The 22,503-nt window shown below is 48.6% G+C and overlaps 4 protein-coding genes across 4 annotated transcripts; 2 read left to right on the top strand and 2 right to left on the bottom strand.

The window, feature by feature from the left end:
* Nucleotides 1-2,051: 2,051 nt before the first annotated feature.
* On the top strand, nucleotides 2,052-5,125 carry LOC101761480 (ESCRT-related protein CHMP1). The gene is made up of 2 exons (XM_004965705.3): nucleotides 2,052-2,895; nucleotides 4,854-5,125. The coding sequence occupies exon 1, from the start codon at nucleotides 2,261-2,263 to the stop codon at nucleotides 2,873-2,875; it is 615 nt and encodes a 204-aa protein (XP_004965762.1). The 5' UTR covers nucleotides 2,052-2,260; the 3' UTR covers nucleotides 2,876-2,895; nucleotides 4,854-5,125.
* A 6,457-nt stretch (nucleotides 5,126-11,582) lies between these two features.
* LOC101761098 (36.4 kDa proline-rich protein-like) lies at nucleotides 11,583-12,925 on the top strand. The gene has a single exon (XM_004965704.4). The coding sequence runs from the start codon at nucleotides 11,647-11,649 to the stop codon at nucleotides 12,541-12,543; it is 897 nt and encodes a 298-aa protein (XP_004965761.1). The 5' UTR covers nucleotides 11,583-11,646; the 3' UTR covers nucleotides 12,544-12,925.
* Nucleotides 12,926-14,363: 1,438 nt separating this feature from the next.
* LOC101760696 (formamidopyrimidine-DNA glycosylase) lies at nucleotides 14,364-17,854 on the bottom strand. The gene is made up of 10 exons (XM_004965703.3): nucleotides 17,534-17,854; nucleotides 16,821-16,872; nucleotides 16,677-16,734; nucleotides 15,982-16,050; nucleotides 15,780-15,905; nucleotides 15,632-15,682; nucleotides 15,476-15,553; nucleotides 15,284-15,383; nucleotides 15,072-15,106; nucleotides 14,364-14,996 (listed from the first exon to the last, which is right to left on the bottom strand). The coding sequence occupies exons 1-10, from the start codon at nucleotides 17,763-17,765 to the stop codon at nucleotides 14,598-14,600; spliced, it is 1,200 nt and encodes a 399-aa protein (XP_004965760.1). The 5' UTR covers nucleotides 17,766-17,854; the 3' UTR covers nucleotides 14,364-14,597.
* Nucleotides 17,855-19,072: 1,218 nt separating this feature from the next.
* Nucleotides 19,073-22,503, bottom strand: LOC101760292 (heptahelical transmembrane protein ADIPOR1). Its single transcript, XM_004965702.4, has 4 exons — nucleotides 21,854-22,503; nucleotides 21,670-21,765; nucleotides 21,238-21,292; nucleotides 19,073-19,957 (listed from the first exon to the last, which is right to left on the bottom strand). The coding sequence occupies exons 1-4, from the start codon at nucleotides 22,144-22,146 to the stop codon at nucleotides 19,283-19,285; spliced, it is 1,119 nt and encodes a 372-aa protein (XP_004965759.1). The 5' UTR covers nucleotides 22,147-22,503; the 3' UTR covers nucleotides 19,073-19,282.

Genomic DNA, 22,503 nt, shown 5'->3' with positions numbered 1-22,503 from the left:
AATGTTAAATCTATATGGAAAAAAAGCCTCTAGAAAAACCTTGATCTTCATCTCATCTAGCCTAAAAGATTACCCGGTCCATGCAACACCCTACCAATCAAAATATCGCACAAGCATGGATTTACTAGAGCTCTTGATTCGATTTGCAACTATCATAACTTTTTTTCTCTTCCACCCTAGTGGACGTTCTCTTATCACCACTAGTCACGAGGCAACTCTTTTGCCTACTAGTTTTCGAATGGCAAAATAACCGAGTACATCCTTCAACTTCCCTCAAGAGGTCACTTTAGTTGATGTAGAACCGGTTCTACCGGTTTACATATTAATTTATAACATTTAGGAAACAATGAAATGAGAGAGCTCTATTATTTCTATCAATGAATTTACAAAAAACCCTTAAGAGAAATCTTTATATATTATTCGTATAACCTACAATACTTTTTCTGTCTTTGCTTCAAATTATTTTTCCCCTTATTTTTTTGCCATCCAAGCCATCATTGGACCATCTTTATTTAACCATCCAAAAAAGTCACTAAGTTGTTGCGGTTATCTTAGGCACCATTTCCTAGCCATCACGAGCATGCGACACTCTTTGTCATTCAAAGATTGTACTATCTTACTTTCCGCAAAATCGCATTACCGATAGAACTCTGTTGGCACCTTGTTATCAAAGATAACACCATGAGTTTTATTACTTCATGTCTTTCTCACCTATTGATCATAAAAAGTGTGAGGTAAAGAACAAGAGCACGAGCCAAGGGTATAGTTAGTAGAATCACACTGTGAGGAAAGAAATGATGGAAAGCAATTCATTCCATATGCAAATCCTAATAAATCCTAGTAGAAATTAATTAATGACTTAGTAATCCATGGATGTATATCAATAACAGCTTGCTTACATGCATTATACGTAGGCATATTTCGATGTTTCCGCTATCAACCAGCATTATATAAGTAGCTTCAACACTTAATGCGATCAATTGTGCTCCATCCATTATATTTGTTTGAGGATGGTGATGAAGATTACTAGGATGGGGAGGAAGACGATATTGATCCTCCTGTTGAACATTATCACAACAATTGCATCCCGTAAGTTACACATATAGTTGATCTAGTATGCCACAATTATTGGTCAGCTAGCTAGCTACTATATTCTCTTATATAATTACAATTATAATAATGTAGTCCTTCCATCAGTTAGAACTGACTAGCAAATTCTATTATGAATGTATACGATCAGATAGAGGTGGCCAACATGGGAGTAGGCGCTGGTTGTGGCGACAGGCCATCATAACATGTGTGGCAATGTGCATGCTGTCGAGCGAGCGTAACGAGTGCTGCAAGCAACATGGCTTTGTCCATAGCAAGTATACAGTGCTTGGCTGCTACTGCTGTACGTCAGAAGAGAAGACAAGACCACTACTTGACCTCTCATAACACGATCAGGCTTCCATCTTACTTCTTGGACCTAGCAAAATAATTACTATATGTATGAATGGATGTTCCTATCTGTGATGCAATTTTGGATTATAAGTCACATCAGTATTAACACGATAAACTAGTGCTCACTTATCAGTATGTCATATTAGACCGGAATCTCTTATCGCAGCACAGTTATATGCATATTAAATTTTAGCGTGGAATGAAATGCCAACCTCTCTAAAGCCTCTACGATAAAAAGGTGAATGAAATGGATTTCTGGTACGAAGCCTCTATGCAAGAGTATTTTATGTAGCAGTATAAATTCTGATGGTATCTAGACTTCTGACAGTCCTTGGTGGCTTGTTGGATGCGCATGAACGGTGAAAATATCACTAACATGCATATTAAACTGTGAAAATTCACAATGGCACACCGTTTGAAGAATTCTTTCCACAAAATAGAAGCAAAGTCAACCAAGAAGGAACGTTGGATGCACATGAACGGTGGATACGCAGCCGAAGGGAACCCCGTGACTTACCATCCACGTCCAGGACACGGCCGCCACACGACGACCCCACACGCAGCCACCGCACGGAGTCCCTCCCCCCAAACGGCTGCGCGTTGCCGTTGCTTAGCCGTGTTGCCCCCAAACCGCGTGGTCTTCTTCCCCGATCAAAATCGTATCCAATCCCCCAATCCGATCGCCTCGACAAAATCCCCATTCGTTCCCCTCCTCGCCGCCGCGAACCCTCCCCCGATCCCCCACCTCGATCTCCCCCAAACCCTATCCTAGCCCCAGATCCAGCCCAGCCCTATCGACCCCCACTCGCCGGCGGCCATGGGGAACCCCGAGAAGCTGATGAACCAGATCTTCGACCTCAAGTTCACCTCCAAGTCGCTGCAGCGGCAGGCGCGCAAGTGCGAGAAGGAGGAGAAGGAGCAGAAGCTCAAGGTGAAGAAGGCGATCGAGAAGGGCAACATGGACGGCGCCCGCATCTACGCCGAGAACGCCATCCGCAAGCGCACCGAGCACATGAACTACCTCCGCCTCGCCTCCCGCCTCGACGCCGTCGTGGCCCGCCTCGACACGCAGGCCAAGATGCAGGTCATCGGCAAGTCCATGCAGTCCATCGTCAAGTCGCTCGACTCCGCGCTCGCCACCGGGAACCTCCAGAAGATGTCCGAGACCATGGACAATTTCGAGCGCCAGTTCGTCAACATGGAGGTCCAGGCCGAGTTCATGGAGGGCGCCATGGCCGGCTCCACCTCCCTCTCCACGCCCGAGACTGAGGTCAACAGCCTCATGCAGCAGGTCGCAGACGACTATGGGCTCGAGGTCTCCGTCGGCCTGCCTCAGGCCGCTGCGCACGCCATCCCTGCTGCCAAGGATAAGGAGAAGGTCGACGAGGACGACCTCTCTCGCCGCCTTGCCGAGCTCAAGGCCCGCGGCTGAGCGCTTTTCAGCGTTTTCAGGTGATGATAGATTGATCCTAGCCCCCCCGTACTAAATGTATGTTTTTCTGCGGCAGCCTATGAATATTGTTGCAAACTGCTATGTTGATCGCGTTGCTGGATAACATTGTGCCTGATTGCAAGTGGTGGTATCAGTTGAGAACCAAGCTTTTCAGAGTTTTTGAGTGTCACAATAAGAGTTTTTGAGTTACACAATAGAGCAGATAGACTCGGCAAATAATGATGTAGCTTCTCTTCAATCTTTCACTACTAAAAAGGATGACGATATCTTATCAGTGGTGGGGTACCTTTGTGTTTGGCATTTAAAATAACTGTATAGTTGTTTGTTTGTTACAGCTAATGTTAGAGATCATTATTAGTATGTAAGATGCCTAAAGCAGCATAGCACTCCCTAAAACCACCATCATGGGGTTAAGTGGTTGGCAAGGACTTGCATTATTATAACTAATCTCATACTGTCATAGATAGAAGTTTCTCTGGGTAGCATCTTGGAAGTTTCGCGTGACACCTGAAAAAACTATGGTTAATTCCGAGCGTGTGGGCTATGTTGTTTAACGCATGTGTCACAGTAATATTTTTGACTTCGAAGACCCTGCACATTTGTCGTTCCTTGTAATATTCAGGTTCCGTTTGTCTTAGGAACTGACCACATGAATACCTACTGTGTGCTGGCTAGTTAGCTGTTCCATACGATGCTAATACCAGATAAAACCTACATGTGTGCTTGGCAAATATTAATGGGAACAATAGTGTAATGCTTCTTGAACTTCCAGTGTTTGAAACACGCTGATCTTGTGCTCCAGTGTAATGTCTATATCCATTTGTTGATGGTGCTGTTACCTGTGTGGCTGTGCATACTGACGGGGTGGTAATGGATCATGGCCCTCATGTCTCCTTCACAATCCAACTCAACCCTATATTTATTTAGCTCAAAATCACATATTATTTCAACCCGGCCCTTATTGAGCCCGATCCTTAAATTTTCTAGGCTAAATTAGAGGGCCCTTTACCACCCCTACATACTGTTGCAGTTTTTTCCTTCGCTGAAGGATGTGCATAAATATGCCTGAGAGATAAAGTTATAGTAAAGTTGTTTGATTGATTGGTTGGTGTTTTATGCATGAGGTTTTCCAGTGGGCATGCTAGAATATGCACATTTAGAGTTTATCAGATGATCCATATTGCCACATCTTTTTGCTTTACCTTATCATGTCAGGATGCTTGTCAATGAATATATATCTGTCCAAGCTAACTATGCAGGTTCGATTCCCGCTACCTGCTCCATTTTGTAGAAAAAGACTAAGTAAAAAGCTGGTTGTTCTGATAGTAGAGAACTGCCATATGACTGTCTCACTGTGTGAATGTAAGAGCATGTGTGAAAGAGATTGGTTTGTCTTACCAAGTTAAAGGTAGTTGAAGTCACAAAATTAAGGTTGGGATGAAATTAGTTCTAACAGTACCAGTGATATAATTATTCAATATATTAGCATGTTCACATTATTAGCTGAGCCCTTTGCAGTATGCGATGAAGTAGTGTGGTTCATGGTGTACCCCTTCAGTGTTATTATGATGCGCTCAACAGTGATTATGCATTACCATTTATATTGCATACCTAGGTGTACAAATATATTTCTGAAGCATGTTTTGCATTTTGCACACTGCCAGTAGATTTTGTCTTGTATGAAGCAGTTTTGGCTCGAATTTTATACCTGAGTAGCTGTTACTCATTTACTTGTGATCAAGACTTTCAATTTTCTCAGCTAATATTTGTTAACTCTGGTTTGTTTACGATAAGCCATAAATGCTCTGCAAATGTGAGGTTATCTGTGTGCAAATCTGAGTATTCCTCATTATTCTTCTCTGATTGCACATTTCCATAATGCGAATGCTTCTGGTTCATACTTTTGATTTATTGAACTTACCTTCTGTATACTAATGTTGGTGTACCTCTTTTGCAGATGCGATTCATGCTATATGCTGTTGAGCCGCAATGTCACGCGGACTGCTACTCTTATTTGGTAGATTCGTAAATACTGTTATGCTTAAGCGTGAGTTGGCATCACCATGTGGGGTCTGTGGACTTAATGAAAACTTTGCTGTGTCATATTGTACTATAAAATCTATAAATTGCGGGCTTGCAAACATCTGTGATTGTGTTGCTATCTGGACACTCCACATCTGTCCGAAAAAGTTAAGTTGTCGATGCTTGTCATCAGTTTGCCCTACAGTTTATTCTTTTATTTCCTTGGCCCTTGCCCTGAGATCAAACATTGTCAACAAGTTCAGTGTGGTGTGTATCAGAACATTGGCAGATTACTCGTGATATGGTACGGTTACTCCAATTAAAATGTGATCCAGAATGTTTCTAAATTGTTTCGATTGTGAATTGATCACAGTCACAATGTTGATTATCCTTTTAGTGGCATTTGGATGCACCATGGGTTTGGGGTAGTGATACGAAGCGATAGGTTTGGGAGAAGGATATGTGTATCCAGTCTTTTGCTAATGTTTGTAACGCTGGGTTTAAGATTGGAATTACAATATTTAATATCAAAATGCCCCTCATTAAATCAGAAGATAACTCCAGTTCTTTTCTTTCGAGTAGGCTTCAGCATATGAGCACAGCTCAAATGTCGTTATGACATCCGAAAATTTTCATCATATACCCCTCATTAAATCAGAAGGTAACTCCAGTTCTTTTTCTTCGAGTAGGTTTCAGCTTATGAGCACAGCTAAAGTAAATCTGCAAATGTCGTATGACATCCGAAAATTTTCATCATGCAATCTCTTAACAAGGCCCAATGAAGAAAGCAGTAGGGACAAAAAAGAAGAGTGGCACTATTCAATGAAGAAAAACAGTGTCTCATCACCAATTAGGCGAGCAATGGGAGTGTGGGTAAAAGTAATTTTGTGCACCCGTAGGATTAAAAGTTGACAAAAAAAAAAAAAAGATGGTGGTTCGTCGGAGTAGGCTGCGAGACCCTGTTGGGCCGAGAGCGCAGCGGCCCGTTATCCTTCCACCGTTGGAAGCGGGCAGTTATCGCTGCTCTGTGAAGCCAGCCTCACGCTGTGCCTGCCGCATTATGGATCGTGAGGTCAAGCTTTCGCACAAACCCCGCCGACCCACTACCAACTTGGAACGGGCGGGCCAGCAAGAGCGCAATCGGCCCGAGCCCGCAGCCATACGCCAACGTCCACACCACCTCAAAGCCCCCGCTCGGGTTACAAGCTCGCGCTGCTGAGCTCGGCGAGGGGCAGGGTGGGAGCCGAGTTTTTAAGCTGTGCTGCGCGCCTCTCGTTTCCCGAGGTGGGACTAAACGAGGCGGAATGGGAACTGTGTAGTCCTGCTGCTGGTGTCCTGGTGGGGACGGGGGGGAGTGCGGGCTGAGCTGTCAAGTCACATTAGCTCCCAGCCCAAATCGGAAACGAGCCCAGCTGCGAGTCCTGCGACCAAGCCTATCTGCGTGTCTTGCAAACGTGGTGCCTCATTACTCCTTTCCCTGAATTTCTGTAGGATAATGATAACTGTCTCCAATTTCATAATTAACCTTTGATCCAATCTGCGACCGTGTTTGTCAAATCAAATCACAGTTGAACGAAAATCTGTTATCCATGATATGTGGTAGCTGAGGTTTTCTCTTGCTCGGATATTTTCTTGGTACCTTTTCACTTGAGGAATATGGAAAAAGCTTCTATGCAAAATGGCTCAGGAAAGAGCACCTAGCAAAACACCACAAGTTATGTCAATATTCTGGATGGATGCCTGGCGCCTCAACCGAACATGATTATCATAGTCCTGATCCCGGGTGACAGGGAGGACATTGCTTTGGACCATGAGATAGAAGCCAGCTTAAGCTTTATCCGTCGACTGGCACATCCATAAAGCTTAGCTTCAAACTTAATCTGCCGACTGGCGATCAGCTGCTGATCATCACCCTCTCGCGTTCCATTCTTGATCCTCGTGTCAAACTCTACCAGAACAACGGAACACCATTCGATGCCTCTCTTGGGGCCGATCATCCCGTTGGCGGAACCCTCCTGCACGACGATGGGATCGTCCCTGCTGTAATTCACGACGTAGTTGAGCATGCCGTCCTTCTCATCACGAGCCGCTATGTACCCGTACAGCTGTACCGAGCCGTTGCTGACGACGGGACTCCGTGGACAGAACTGGAGCATGTCTTGTGGAAAATAGAGCATACGTTCTTGTGACCTTGCAGAGGACATCATCGGCTCCAACCGAGTCTCGCTGCGGTCGGCGATGTCGCATTCCCAATCCTGCAGGATTGTTGCCCCCTTGTTCGCCTCCGTCGCCATCGTATCTGCCGTGTCCACGCAAGCAACCTCGTTGCTGCTGCTTAGGGCTAGCGAGGGTTATGGAGTTCCTGCTCGCTGCTTGCTTGCTTGCTGTGTTGTTGTTGACGTATTTTTTGGCCAACACACACGAACGCATACGACCGTGCGGCGCGTGCTGGAGCTCGGTGCAGCACCTCGGCATAGGTCGGTCTGACCGGTTACAAGGATCGGTCTGATCGGTTGTCGGACAGGCCGACGGTAGACCTTCGAACGCTCGCGCGGGAAGGATCCTGTCGGGCAGGCGCATGCAAGGTTGCTCTATGATCGGCAGACCACCCAGAGCGCCTTCAAACGTCGTCGAGATAAAGGAAGAACAGCAAGTAGTAGATTGAAAAAGCTAGAGCAAAAGAATAAAGGAAAAGATACAAAATAGTAGATTGATTTTTGTCGATTGGGTTTTGTTCTCAATCGGCCGAATCCCTTCGGGAGGGAAGGTCTTCCCCACGCAGGAATCGAAACCCTAATACAAATCGTGCTAAATTACAACTCCTACTCGGATTACACAGAACCAGACTGGTCAGACCGGCCTGGGCAATCGGTCTGACCGGTCTGGCCGGGTGTAAATCTTGCAAAGGTCGTATCTCCCTCATCCCAACTCCAACTCGGACGTTCTATATATGAATCTTGATCTACTCGACGAGATCTACGCAATGGTGAAGTCCAATTTGCACTTTAAGAACTTTTCCTAAACCGGTCCGACTGGTCTAAACAGGTGTGACCAGATTTTCCCAGCCACTTTTGGGCTCCAACAGTTGTTGCTTGGGGTTCATCAAGGAAATAAAACGAGCAGCCCACGGAGTGATATTAGAATTTCAGCAGTGGGTACAGCCCAGCCCAGCCCACCCATCCCTGCTGACAACTCCACCACGCGTGTCGCTCTGTTCACTTGTTCAGCTCCGTGCGGCCACGCATCCGGGCACTGCAATTGCAGCCGTTCTGAAACCGAATAGACGAGTAGATTCGTATTATCTTTTTTTTTTTTTAAAAAATGATACACTAGTTTAAATTCTGTTGCGAGCATCCAATTGGCGAGCAAGTTGCGCAACGCGACATGACACGTTTATCCAGGCAATGAATAAAGTTTGTCCCCGTCACTTGTGAATCGCACGGTTTATCTTAGTACGGCCATCTCGTGACATGAAAACACAGCCCCCCACATCTCCGAGAAAGACATGTGCGTATCGGGGGCGAATGCACATGCATGGGCCGCGCCACCGTTGCAATTAGCAGGACGGGAACAAGAGGATTTTTAGGCAGGACACATCTCGATATGATCCAACCTTGGACTTCCACGCAAACATCCAAATATACATGTACCCCGTGCATGCATCCTCTCACGTGGACAAATTAAGACATATGGATAGGAACAGTGATTATTTTAAAGGATCCCTAATCTACAATACATTAGTACCGATCGAATTGTCTACCGTAGACAATTCGATCGGTACTAATGTATTTGATCGTGTATAACATCGTTAGATTTATTGTACAAATTAAATGTGTTATATCTGCTGTTTGGTTCGGAAGTCCATTTATTTCTTTCATTCTATATATATAAAAGACATAGGTACGTGTTCGAATATTCAAGCTTTATAACATCTGAACATCTGACCAACTATTTGCCTGTCGATGTTTAGATACCACAACACATGTTTGAAAGTATGTTCGAATGAGAATGATATTGTTGCAAATATGCATTATACAATCACAAAAATGATATTATTGCTCATCAGCATCAGCAATTCAGCATGCGTGTAAATAGATGCATCTTGATCCCTCACGCGCAATCTACCACCTCAAACACAATCATCATCGTAAAGCCCTGCACTGCAGTAGGGCCGCCCGGCGTCGATCCTAGCTAGCCAAGGAAAACCACTCGTCCAATCGGACGCGCCGCCCATAGACTAGCGCGAGAGACCAGAGCCGGAATGGACAAGGCGACAAGGGCGGCCATGGCCAGGCCACGCAAGGGGACGAGCCGATGAGGGAAAAAGATAGCGCCGGCCAGCTAGCGATGGCCATGACCGGAAGAGGATAGCTGGCCGGATAGGGTGTGGCGCGCTGGCCCCGGCCGGCCGCCGGGTTCACGAGTCGCACAAGGCCACGTCCAGTCCGCGCGCCCGGCCCACACCCGCCTCACGGACGCCGGATCGATCCGTCGTCTGCGGCTGGGGTACGGTGGCGCAGGCCGCAAGTGCAGTGCATGTGCATGATACATGGCCGCCGAGCGGGAAGCTGCTGCGTGTGCGTCGTCCGTCGCCTCCCACCGTCTCACGCGCGCACAGAGGAGGGACCAGCTGAGGCGTATCACACGCGTACTGGGCCGGTCGCCGCCGCCGACGAGGGTGTCTGGCTGGATACGAGCGCCGGCCGGAATCTCGTCGTGCGGGTGATCGCGCGCGCCCGCCGACGACGAAGCTGCGGCGACCGGTCAGTGGAGTGGTGGTGGTACGGTGGCGGCATGCTGGCATGGCCATGGCGTGTACCCCCACCAACCACGAGCTTGTCGTTCGTACGGGGCGCGTGGCGCCGACACGCAAACTGTGGGGGGAGTGCATGCAGGCGTATCCAATCGGCAGCTAGCTAGCAGCAATCCAATCGTGGGAGCGGCTGAGTACGGCGAAGGATTCGGGGGCATGAACCGAGTACGTACGCACGCGTCGTCGTCGCGCCTCGCCGCGCACGACGACGAAGGGCAGCGTTGGTCGGTCGGTCGCCCGGCCGGCCGGCCCGCTCCATCTCCGGACTACCTCCCACGACGCGTGATGTACCGGTGTGTACTGCAGTGCTTCACCGGCACCCAAGCTGCGTCCCCCGTGCATGATTTGCTCACCATGTGCAATGTGTGTGCGTACGGGATTTCGCTAGACTTTGGAGCTAGCGAGGACAGATTGATTCCTAGGAAACATACCATTGGGTTTGATTTGAGATTGGTGCAACTTTCTTCTCAGGCCAGTTTCTACTACTTTTCTTTTTGAGGGGGCTCAGGGGCACCTTTCCTTTATTTGTCCCTCTCTCGACCCCGTGCATTATGAATTGGTTTCATTGATGAATAACGAGTTTCGAAAATCTTTTGGCCTAAAAAATTTGTCAACCTATAACTACCGTAACCCTTCTTGTTATACGACATATTAGGCTTTATACAAGTAGATTAACTTCTACACTAAGGCTTATTTGGCAGGGCTCCGGTTAAAACGGCTGTGGCTGCGGCTTCTTCGATGGAGCAGTTTGTAGAAAAACGTTTGGTAAAACAGCTTCTCTCGATGGTAAAAGATGTAAAATGTCTATAGTACCCTTTTCTCTTTTTTTTCTTTCTCTTTTCTTTCTATTATTTCTTCCCTCTCTTTCCCTCTCCTTCTCTATCTTCTTTATCCATTCGTCACCCTCCAGGCCCCGCTGTCCTCCAGCCTGTGCCGCCGCTGCCGGCCTCCAGCTCCTCCACGCCTGAGCCGCCATCCTCCAACTCTCCTGCACCCACGCCGCCACCTCTCCCTTTTCTCCAGTCTTGTTCCAAGCCACCACCTCCAACTCCCTGTCACCGTCCTCCAGCCTCGCCACCGTACAACACCGCCACCTCTCACTTTTCTCCAGCCCCTATTCCCGTGCCGCCACCGCCATCCTCCAGCTCCCTGCCACCGTCCTCCAGCCTCGCCATTGTCCAGCGTCGTCGCCGCCTCTCCCTCTTCTTTGGCTCCTCTGCGCCCGTGCCACCGCCGCCATCCACAGACCCCCCCCCCCCGCGCTGACGACATCCACCAGCCCTGCCGCGCCCTAGGAGCAAGTCCTCGGCGTCCTCGTGGGGCCCACCGAAGGGCAACTAAGTCCACCAACGCGAGGAGCCGCGGGGAGCCTATTTTTTATCCCTCCCCACCGAACGGCTTCAGTCATCGGGATTTCAGGGGCTTCCCTCCTGAAGCCGTTTTCCACCGTGCCCTTTGATAGGGCTCCAGCAGAAGCCATCCAAGGAGCCGATAGGGCTCCAGCAGAAGCCATCCAAGGAGCCGGAGTTAGAGCCCTCCCAAACAGATTTTGTTAGTTTGATACTAAAAACTTATCAAAAGAAGACGGAGAGAAAGAATATAACACATGCACCCTAACTCAACTGTTACACATCCACGTGATCATCACGAAGAGATGAACTGCCAGTAAATCAAGTTAGTTTACTGCAGTCCACACACCACAGTAACTTGAGTACGTCAGTGCAGTGACTCCCACACTTGTACACATCCAGTACCCTAGCTACACTAGTACACTCCTAGCCAGAGTGCCAGACGCCCTAGTGTTCACTCACGGGCGTCACTTAACAAGCTCACTCTCTCCTATAAAACCACACCACCTCGAAACCCTAGAGTGCACACTCCTGCCCTCTAGTACCACCACAACCCACCAGCAGCCATGGCGGCGAGCGGTAAGAAGCTCCCGCCGTTCCTCTTCACGCTGCTGCTGCTGCTCTCCACCGCCGTGACGCCCATCCTCTCGCTGCCAGCCGCCGCAGCAGACCACGAGGTGGACTGCGACTGCGACAAGCCCAAGGCGCCCAAGCCGTCGCACCCGCCCAAGACCAAGCCCAAGAACCCCAAGCCGCCCAAGGGCCCCTCCTACCCGTCGCCGGTGACGCGCCCGCCCAAGAAGGGCCCCTCCTACCCGCCGGTCACTCGCCCGCCGGTCGTCGGCCCGCCCAAGGGCCCCGTCACGCGCCCGCCGGTCGTCGCCCCGCCGGTCACGCGCCCGCCCGTCGTCGGCCCACCGGTCACGCGTCCGCCGGTGACCTACCCGCCGATCACCGGCCCTCCGACGACGCCGCCGGTCGTCGGCCCGCCGGTGACGTACCCGCCGATCACGGGCCCACCGGTCACAGTCCCTCCGATCACCGGCCCCCCAGTCACCGTCCCTCCTATCACCGGCCCGCCGTCGACGACGCCTCCGGTGACCGGCCCGCCCGTCACCTACCCGCCCGGCGGCGGAGGCGGGGGCAGCCCATCGACGCCGTGCCCGCCGCCGCCTCCCTCGACCCCGACGACGCCGTCGTCGCCGACTTGCCCGGCGGACTCGCTGAAGCTGGGGGCGTGCGTGGACCTGCTGGGCGGTCTGGTGCACGTCGGGCTCGGCGACCCCGTGGTGAACAAGTGCTGCCCGGTGCTGGAGGGGCTGGTGGAGCTGGAGGCGGCGGTGTGCCTCTGCACCACCATCAAGCTCAAGCTCCTCAACATCAACATCTACCTACCCCTGGCGCTCCAGCTCCTCCTCACCTGCGGCAAGACGCCGCCGCCAGGCTACACCTGCACCGTCTGATCGACAAGTTCATGCAAGTGACATACGCATGCTAGAGTGACTCTGTGTTTCTACGTGCAAATATGCAGGGGTTTTGTTGTGGGTTTAATTTCTTTGCTAGTTTGAAGAGAGATGGACATGAGAGGATGCCATCTGCTTCCTAGCTAGGCTCCGGAAGAGGATCGCTCTAGCTATGCTTGGTTGTTTAATTTCTGTCGTGGTTTCGTTCTTAAGCTGCTCAGTCAATGACCGGCAGCTAGCTTGATTATTTGTGTGGTGTGGTTTTCAGTTTGATGCATGCAAGATGCATGGTGTTGATGATGGTTGATCTCTATTGCCATGAGGTCATGAGATGAAGAAAGTTAGGAGACATTGTTGCGTAATGTCTCCAATAATTTGTGCACTTTGTTTCTGCCTGTGGTTTATGCTTGCTTGATGTGGAACTTAATTCTAGCACTCTCGAGTGAGACTGAGATCATGCACGAGTACGACATCTTTCGTACGGCAGACGATAAATAAAAGCGTGAGGTGTCGGTGACTGATTTGCTGCACGCGCTGTCGTGTACACGGATCTGAATATCTAATTGGAATTTTGGATTTGTATGCTTGGCCTCTCGATGCCAGTAGTGCGTGTGAGACACCGCACTGCACAGCCACAGATCGAGTTGTTGCCGGGGCCCTCGGTCCGAGCGATCTCTCACTCACATGAGAGCAGACAACGCATCGACGTGCGTGGGGATCTAGCTAGCTACCAGTCTCCGCGAAACCCTAGAGAATAGTTTGACGACGACGGCCCGGCCGGAGCTGCAAGCTCTGCATAATGCGGCCGACCGGCGGCACGCCATGATAGGCGCAAAAGTGACGCGCAGGGCATGTGTCATTTGGCGCGACGCCACCCGTGAGCCGTGAGCGAGCGAGCGAGGGCACCCATCCTGCCATCCATCAGGCCCTCTCCAACGGACAGCTCTAAGGCAGCTCGTAGAGTTTTTTATTCGATGAACAGTGACAAAAGTGAAGGGTTAGCGCTAGAACCAGAGATGGCCTCGCACAACTCCCAGTACATTTCTCTCTTACGGCATGTCTTCCAATACTACCTGCTGCTCCTGTTTTTCACCTCTCTCTCTTCCGACTTAAAGCTGGCTGCTGGCTTATACTGTTGGAGAGGGCCTCAGCTGATTGCTGTTTGTTTCGATCCATGTGGCCTACAACAGTTGCTGCTTTGTACTACGCCGCGTCCTTGATGCACATAGCTTTCGAAAGCCGGACGACATGCACATGCATGTGAAGAAAGAAACTTGGAGTCGAGTCTTGAACGCCAGTCGGCATGCATTCTCAGCATGGCCCCCTCTGTCAGTCTGTCAGCCATCAGTTCATCATATACGATATGGTGGGTGAGTGACTGGCTTCTCATTCTCAGTCCACAAGATATAAACTCTGTTCATGCACCATCTTACTGCTTTCATCAAGAAAAGCTTGTGGAATCTTACTTTTCCATCTCAATTCAACGGTCCAGGACACTCGGGTCGGCCTTTCCGAACCATCCTTAAGGTAGATCCAAATTTGAGAAAATGACCGATCTTCAGAAATTTTCATTGGGCAGATATTCAGCAATGAAACAAGATTGAAGAATCAAACAATCGCGTATACTGCAGGTAGAAAATCCATTGTGAAACAGCACGCGCCCAAACACAGGGAAGTAAAAAGCCTTTACCTCTTCCATAGCATCTTGGAGCACATAAACACCAATGCATTATAGTACCTAGACATATATGTTTCTGTTCATAGCACTGGAGAGCTTTAGTTCCAAAAAAAAAAAGCACTGGAGAGCTGCGGCACTCACAGGAGGACAGGGCAAATGTGGCCCTACAGCAAATTCCCCAAGAATACCCAACAGGCATATACAGTGAATCAGTGATACATACAATGAACCAGAAGACAAAGCGCGAATGGTTCCTACAGGTTTCAAGGGATTTCTCTCAAATGAGTAGAATATGCTGGCAACATATATACATCAATATGCTGTTTCCAAATTTCCATTGAAGACTAATGGATTGATTCCTAGCTCTTGTTCTGATTTACTTACGGGGTTTCACTTTCCTTGATGATCTTCTTGTAACCTGATCTGATTTATTGACTGCATTACTGTTGGCTTGGTCCAAACCTTGCTCGCCATTGCTATCAGTGACAGCCGTTTTCAGTTCCCCGGCCTCAACATGGGTACCTGGTTTCTTACTGCCACCACCGCTTCCCCTTGCTTTTCTGGAACTGGCACCTATGGTATCTTTGTTTTGCTGTCCCCTGGCAGCTCTGGAGGTGGCGGCTCGCTTTTTTGGCTTCAAATTATCAGCATCTTCTCCATCAGTATCTAAATCCTTGGCATCACCGTTCTCAGCCAGTTGCTCCAGGTTAGCTGCTATCATTTTGCTAGATTGGGTTCCAGTCAGTTTTTGCAATTGTGGCACATAGGCTGTTGTCTGTGTAAAGAGAGTAGATATCAGATCAGAAGCTAGATGAAAAGGTCTAATACTGAAGAGAGGACAAGCGCTTACCCTGCCACCAGCTGTTATGAATTCAATCTTCTTTCCTGCAAGGGCCAGGAACTTGATAAATCCTCAGAAGGAATCAAAATCCGATAATGCATATGAAGAATTGGAATTAACATGTTTGATTTGTTATATAGCATCACACCAAAAACAGAATCAGCAATCTTTGCTCATTCAGGAAAATCATGATGAATGAAACTTCACGAAAAGAATCTCACCATTGACTGTACCAGGCTTCTTGCCCCAACGATGATGAAATAACCATTCCTTTGGAAAGCGCTCAAGGTCAGCATCAACTTCAACAGCATATTTCACAACCTAGTAAATTCTTGGTCAGGACTTATGCATTCGGCAAGGCTACTTCAGCAGAATGTAATGCAGTTCCTCAAAGCAATCTGAGTTTAACGCACCTCTTGGATACTTCGGTGCAATGCTTCACAACCATCTCTAGATAGATTTGAAGCAATCTGCAATGGATGGATCCTTGACTGAAAAAAGGAAACAGATCAAATTTAATTGCTACCTTTTATGCAAGCTATACCAATTGTTGTAGAATGTACAAATACCTGATAAAGCACCTCATCTGCAATCCAATTACCAATGCCTGATATAAAGCTCTGCTCATTTTACAATAAGTGCAACAAGTCAAAGTGTGTATATTGCAGGGTAAACTTTTTTGCTGAGACAAGGCTTATATTGGTAGATGCTGATCACCTGATCAAGTAAAAGAGCTTTTATTCCAATCTTCTTTCTACCCAAGGAGTCCAAAAAATTGTCAACAGACATTGGCTCAAAGAGAGCATCTGGACCTAGCTCAGAAATTGGGGGTACAGTTTCTGGCTGCAAGCATTACCAAGGTGAGTAAATTTGGATGGTAAGATAGAAAGTAATAGAACGAACCTGTGACAGTACTTACATCTTCAAACAAACGAACTCTTGCAAAGCGCCTTTTATCAGTGAAGGAAAACTCCAAGCCATCATCAAGCTGTAAATCAAGCAAAAAGGGTTACAGAGTTCAAAATGGACACTACCCAGTCAACTTTTGAGTTTTGACAGGATGACATTGAATTGAGATTTCATTAATTATAATTTTTCTTTCAGTCTTTCAACTAAACAACCAAAAAAATAGTCACCATAGGTGAAGTTGAGATTAAACAACAATAGAATATGTTTTTTAGCTTGCCTGCCATGTCTCCAAACTATACATCCGATCAGCCACTGGGAAATCCCGGACTTTGTTACTTATCCATGAGCCTATTCATTTTTATCAAACTAATTCATCACCTACAACCCAAGCCCTAAGTTGATCCCCAAGTCCTGCTTAGCAAGATGGGGGCATTAACAATCACTGTCCATTGGTCTCGTAAACGATTAGTCATTGGCTCATCTGAAGATGTATTTTGCTGGAAGGCATTTCTATTGAATGTCATGCTACAAACGAACAATAGTGTGCAAGAAAAGGAATTCTTTGTTGATTAACTCACGGATTGCTACATTCACATCACATTTCCTAGTCTATACAAGCACAATTGCAAAAGCAGCATATTACCAATAAGAGCATGGGCACCATGCTAAAAGGGACTGATGATATACTGTGTCTGGGCTTGTTACCTCAGCAAAGAATTTAGAGTACTTGGAGGGCCACTCCTCTTCAGAATTGACAACTGATCTGTAGCCATATGCGAAGAATTATTACTAACAACATATTACTGAACTCGCATAACCGCGAAGTATGAACCAGAGAAGACCACTTGCCTCTTATAATTCGTAACAGGAACGCCCTTTATGTATATCGCACCTGCCATCCCTGCAATCCACACAAAACTCTTACAAACTCTCACTTCCTCAGTATTAGACAGATGCAAAGCAGCAGAACTAGTGTGATTGCTAAGGAGAATTATAATTCAACATAAATCACAACTAACCATAGCAACTTTTGTACAATTGCATAGGAGCACGAACTAAATGGGGGCATTTCACCTAACAATTTCTGAATAGCAAGACAATAAAACAGGTTCGAAACAACAGCAAGACAAAAGCTGGCAGTGCCATTCTTCATGGAAATTATCATCTTAATGTCATGGTGCATCTGGACAGCGAGGAATGATTGGTTGTTCAATAACATTGACCCCTCAGTTGATTCTTGTCGAAGGAAGTTCATCTCTGAGTTTTCCTTAGTTATTTTGAGAGCAAAACCATCTTTGGCATCCAGCATGACGGCCTGGGTTCAATCCCTGTAATTTTCAGTTTTTTCTTCCTTTCTTTCTTTGTTAGTGTAGTTTCGTTTTGAACTCCTAGCCTGTAATTCTGTTCTTTACCTTTTTTAATATATATCCAGTAGGGGCTTGCCCCTCCTGCGCTTTAAAAAAAAACAAAAAACCAACAAGACATCGGGTACCGAAGCTAGTAGTAGCGAAGAGCCAAAGACCACCCGACCCATAGGGTATATAGTACGCGGAGACACTGACCGAACTGGAAGGACGGGAAGGGCGGCGCATCCAGCTGGAGCCAGAGGTTCTTGCCCTTCCGGCGCGCGGCGACGATGGTCTTGCCGACCATGGCGCGCTCGAAGACCGCGCGGCCGGCAGCCGCGACGACCACCTTGGAGTCATCCGCCACGACGCAGCGCGCGATACGCCTCCCCACGCAGTGCGCCTGCAGCGCCCGCCGCGCCGCCTCCACCTCCGGCAGCTCCGGCATCGCCGCTCTCTCTCTCTCTCTCTCTTCCCCTCTCGTGAGTCGTGCGTGTGCTCGTGTGAGAGGCTTCTTCCTTCTCCACACGGGCCAGTGACAGTGAGCCCATTCATTTGATTAGAGCGGCCCACGTTATCCAAGTCGAACAACCGAACCCTTTTTTTTTTCGAGGACACAACTGATCTTGTTTGAATGTTTGTGAAGAAATAATAGAACAGAAATCCGTATCCTATAAAACCTGAGATCGTACGGCTCTGCTACGGCCTACGGATGTACCGAAGTTGGATGCTAGGCTAAACTTTAGTAGTATCACATCAGAGGTTCGGATGCTAATTAGAAAAATTAAATATGAGCTAATTATAAAACTAAATGCAGAACCCTGTGCTAATTCGCGAGACAAATCTATCAAGCCTAATTAATACATCATTAGCAAATAGTTACTGTAGCACCACATTATCAAATCATGGACTAATTAGGCTTAATAGATTCGTCTTGTGAATTAGACTCAATTTGTACAATTAGTTTTGTGATTAGTCTATATTTAATACTTCTAATTAGCATCAAACATCTGATGTGACAGGTGCTATGAACTTTTAAACTTTAGTAGGGTGTTCCACCCCTTAACCGTGCCATCGCAACCGTCTCCGGCTCAACGCCGTGAAGCCGCTGTCCTCTCCGGCCGGCGGCATGTGGGCACGTGGGGCCAGGCCGACGACCGGCGGGGCCCTGCGCCGTGGGCCGTCTCGCGCGCAGTCAACTCCACCGCGGCCAGCTCGGCGGCCGTGGCAGGAATGCCTCGCGGTCGCGCCATGATTGGGTTGGCGCGGCGGGCACTTGGGCGCGCCGGCCCGGCTGACGATCGAAATGATGCCGACGGCGAAAAGCTCCCCCGCCGGTGGCCGAACGAGGCGAATAAATGGCACGAATGGACGGCCGGCCGGTCTACTGGACCGACAGCCAGCCAGGCACGACAGCCGCGGCCTGCACGCAACGGGAGGTCCATTCGGTTGTTGGGCGGGTCGTCCGCCGCGCCATTTATGAGTCCGGCCAGCCAGCCGGCCGGTGAGCGGCTGAGCGCCATCTCTAGACTACGGCTGACTTCTCCGTCTGTACAGTACAGGGCCTCGTCGTCTAGGCCACTCCGCCTGCCCTGAAAGCAACTGTGTACTCGAAGAGAAGAGTAGCTTGCTCGCGTCGTCACTATACGCGAGACGTGTGACGCAACGATCGAGAAGCTTGGCATTGGCAAATGGCAAGCAACAGTAGTATCTCTACCTGCATCACCTCTTGATGAAAAACATTTGGATTTGCAATTTTGCAGGATCTTCAAGCCGACAAAGAATCTATTAGCTCAATCATAAGCTTCTTCTATGTACAAATTGAGAACGAATCTGTAAAAATTCCAATCAACTGTCATTCATCGGACGGTAACAAGACTAATATTGCACACTTGCTGCTGTAACTGTAAGTAAAGCCGCTGTAAACAAAACGAATCCTTTTCCACTCCATGCGCTAGCTCCCGGTCACTTTGCCGGGCATCCCATCTCGTCGCGGGCCTTGAGGAACACGATGGCGGCGCCGTAGTGTGCGAGGGCGCCGGCGATGACGAGCGCGTGGAAGATCTGGTGGCTGTGGCCGGCGAGGTCGAACGCCCCGGGCCTCCACCGCTCGGGCACCCGGCTCAGGTAGAACGCCGTGCCGACCAGGTACGACGCCGCCATGGCACCCTCGTACGCCAGCGTCACGTTCCGGGCAGGCTCGTGCCAGTTCACGGCGGCCGCGTGCGCCGCCGGCACCACGCCCGACAGGCCCATCCCGACGAACAGCAGCGCGCGGTGGGCGCGGTACCGGGCGGCGCTCAGCCGCGGGGACATGAGCGCGTACACCGTGCCAACGCCCGCCGCCGTGATCGCCGACAGGTACACCGCCTGCCACCGCGGCTCGCACTGGAAGATGTAGTAGATGGGCGGGAAGAAGGAGACCACGATCATGACGGCGATGCCCGTGTAGTCGAGCCGGATCAGGAACAGGTTCAGCCGGTGGGAGTGGCACGACAGCAGGTGGCACGCGCTGCTGCTCAGCAGGCAGAACATGGCGCCGGCAAGGAACACGAAGAAGGGCCACCGCGTCGTCTGCGACGCCACCGCCGTGCCGTACGACGCCAGCGTCGGGTTCGTCTGGATGAACATCGCCGCACCCTGACACATGCATCAATCAAATATACTTATATATGTGTATGTACCAAGTTAATCACTGTGCCATGTCACTTATTGCCGGAACAAACAAGTAAATTAGCATCGAATTAAACATCTGAAAGCAATGTTCTCCGAATGATTGACAGGGAATTAACAGTACATACTGCACCCAAGTACCCAACCATATTCTGGCTAATCAGGTTACTGCCCTTTGAACAGTTGGGAAGCCATGAAAGGTTTGCTATACATGTCGCAATTTAGGAATGTGAAAATGGAAGGCTATATGAAATATTTTATTCCACATAGCTTGATAAGAAAAAATTAATATTCACATGGAAATATGGCATAGCCTCCAAGATCATGCGAATTGAACCGAGTGCTACAATACCAAGTTAACCATTGGCATGACAGTTACCGAAAACTAACAAGTAAATTCTAACATACTGCCATTAAACATCTGAAAACGATGTGCTCCAAATAGTAGTAATTGTCTGCGAAGTGACAGTACAGTGTGAATACTACATCCAACCATAATACCATATTCTATTTGGACATTTGGGAAGCCATGACAAGCAAGTGATAATTCAGATGAAGACTTGCTATACATGGTCAGTTAAGCATCAGTATGTTGCAATCCCGGATCAACAGTAAAAAAAATCAAGTGAAAATGGAAGGTTGATATGAAATCCTTTAGGAAACAAGGGTTCATAAGAAAGATCAGTACACACATGGCATAGCCTCCAAGATCACACAAATCGAGCCCAGAGTGCTACAATACGTGACCTTTTCGCACCTAACCTCCAAACAATATTCATGATGATATATTGTTTCGAACAGTGTCTTGCTACTCTATAGGTAGACAAGCACGAGGATTTGGCCCGGAAAGAAAGCCGCGGCAACACAAGAGCCGTGTCGTGGTGGTCATGTTACTTGGATGAACATGAGCACATCACTAGATCGCAATCCTCTGAACACATCACGGAAACTTGTTGTGATGAAGTGAAGCAACAACACATTTGTGCCTTTTTATCATGGGGACCAGAAAAAAGGCGCCATAAAAAAAGTTAAATCTACCCATCAAGCCAAGCAATCAGAAGCTCACCCACCCTTGCCTTCCATATCATGCACATCAGAACAAACAAAAGGCAACAGACCAGTACAGAAAGGTTGATGCATTCAAAGTAGCAAAAAGAATTCTAACCATGGCAATTTTACTGCAATCCAGTATATTCTCCTAGAATTACCATATGGATGAAATGTTTCATGAAATGGAAGTTACTCACCGATAAGACATCCCCGATATTGCTGGAGACATTTTCAGCAACCTTTGAGATTGGCCTGCAGTAAAAACAAAGAGAGAGAATTTGTATAAGTAACTTCTCAATTGTAGAACTACTTTCTTTAATCAACGACCTCATCATAGCTGAAGCAAACATATGTACTATCGCTGTCGAGGTTGAGTATCAGAATTAAATTCAGTTGGTGAGACCTGCGAATACAGCTAGATTTACTTGCACAAAAGTTTCAGTACGAACTCAACAATCATTGGCCCTTGAACCAGAAGCTAGGCATGATGTAAAATCCTACTGGATAATTTATGGTGCTTCCTTAGTGTCACTGTAGCATCATATTGCACTTCTAATTCCGACCATGCATTCAACAAGATTAACCAATTTGCACTGAAACAAAGTAGCAGAATCTGAAGAGAAGCTCACCAGGAAAGGTGCCCAATCAGATCAGCAACCTGGGGGAAGTACTGGCCAAGATGCACCAGGGTGAGGCCGAAGAACAGCATGAAGCCAAGGAGATGCCTGAATTGAACCCACAAGAAACACCAGCAACAAGATTCAGAGGAGAAGAGACGGCGATGCGACTGAATCCAATCCACCGCATACTCACGTCCAGATGTTGATGGTCTCGTTGTGCCAGGAGAAGAGGCTGAGGACGGCATTGAGGATGGGCCACTCGGAGCGGTAGTAGTTGAGGATGAACTCGTTCTCCTTCATGTAGTCCGGCAGCTCGTGGTAGCTCACGAGCTTGTACTTCTTCCTCTCCCCGCCTGCTTCTCCCCCTCTCCTCTGCCCCTTCTTCCTCCTCTTGCCCCCTCCTCCTCCCTTCACGGCCGCCGCCGCCGCCGCCGCTTCTTGGTGGCCACAAAGTGTGGCTCCCTCCTCACTACTCTCCATGGCCATGCCTTCTCAGCTCTCTCTCCCTCTCTCACCCCTCTGTCCTCCTTTCTCTCTCTGGAATTATCACGGGGCCAGAAAAGGCTAGGCTATAAAGGCCTGGAGCTGGAGATGGGCGCACACTGCGCTGCAGCACAGACAACAGCACAGTGATATGGTGTGAGGCTGTGAGCTTACACACGGATTGAAAAGGAAGCTGCAAGCCAAGCCAAAGCCTGCAAGAAGCTGTTGCAAACAAGGCACACGCAAGGGGTTCAGGGGGTGAAGTGCTATTTAAGCCGCTCTCGTTTCCTCTCCCATGGTCCGCAGCTGAAGCGGAAGCGTCCAGCGCTGTGTTGCTCCAGGGCTCACCTCACATGTCGC

Source organism: Setaria italica, chromosome IV (genome assembly GCF_000263155.2).
Source record: "Setaria italica strain Yugu1 chromosome IV, Setaria_italica_v2.0, whole genome shotgun sequence".
Taxonomy (NCBI): Eukaryota; Viridiplantae; Streptophyta; class Magnoliopsida; order Poales; family Poaceae; genus Setaria; species Setaria italica.
This window is presented reverse-complemented; position numbering and strand designations above follow the sequence as displayed.

What these genes read in the sequence shown, in the direction of transcription:
- LOC101760292 (XM_004965702.4), bottom strand. Translation starts at nt 22,146, where the DNA reads ATGGCCATGGAGAGTAGTGAGGAGGGAGCCACACTTTGTGGCCACCAA. An exon ending in CTGATTGGGCACCTTTCCTG is followed by an intron (nt 21,293 to 21,669) that starts GTGAGCTTCTCT and finishes TTTTTACTGCAG; the next exon opens with GCCAATCTCAAAGGTTGCTG. An exon ending in ATATCGGGGATGTCTTATCG is followed by an intron (nt 19,958 to 21,237) that starts GTGAGTAACTTC and finishes TGCATGTGTCAG; the next exon opens with GGTGCGGCGATGTTCATCCA.
- LOC101761098 (XM_004965704.4), top strand. Translation starts at nt 11,647, where the DNA reads ATGGCGGCGAGCGGTAAGAAGCTCCCGCCGTTCCTCTTCACGCTGCTG.
- LOC101761480 (XM_004965705.3), top strand. Translation starts at nt 2,261, where the DNA reads ATGGGGAACCCCGAGAAGCTGATGAACCAGATCTTCGACCTCAAGTTC.
- LOC101760696 (XM_004965703.3), bottom strand. Translation starts at nt 17,765, where the DNA reads ATGCCGGAGCTGCCGGAGGTGGAGGCGGCGCGGCGGGCGCTGCAGGCG. An exon ending in ACTCTAAATTCTTTGCTGAG is followed by an intron (nt 16,051 to 16,676) that starts GTAACAAGCCCA and finishes CTTGATTTACAG; the next exon opens with CTTGATGATGGCTTGGAGTT. An exon ending in CAGATGAGGTGCTTTATCAG is followed by an intron (nt 15,554 to 15,631) that starts GTATTTGTACAT and finishes TCCTTTTTTCAG; the next exon opens with TCAAGGATCCATCCATTGCA.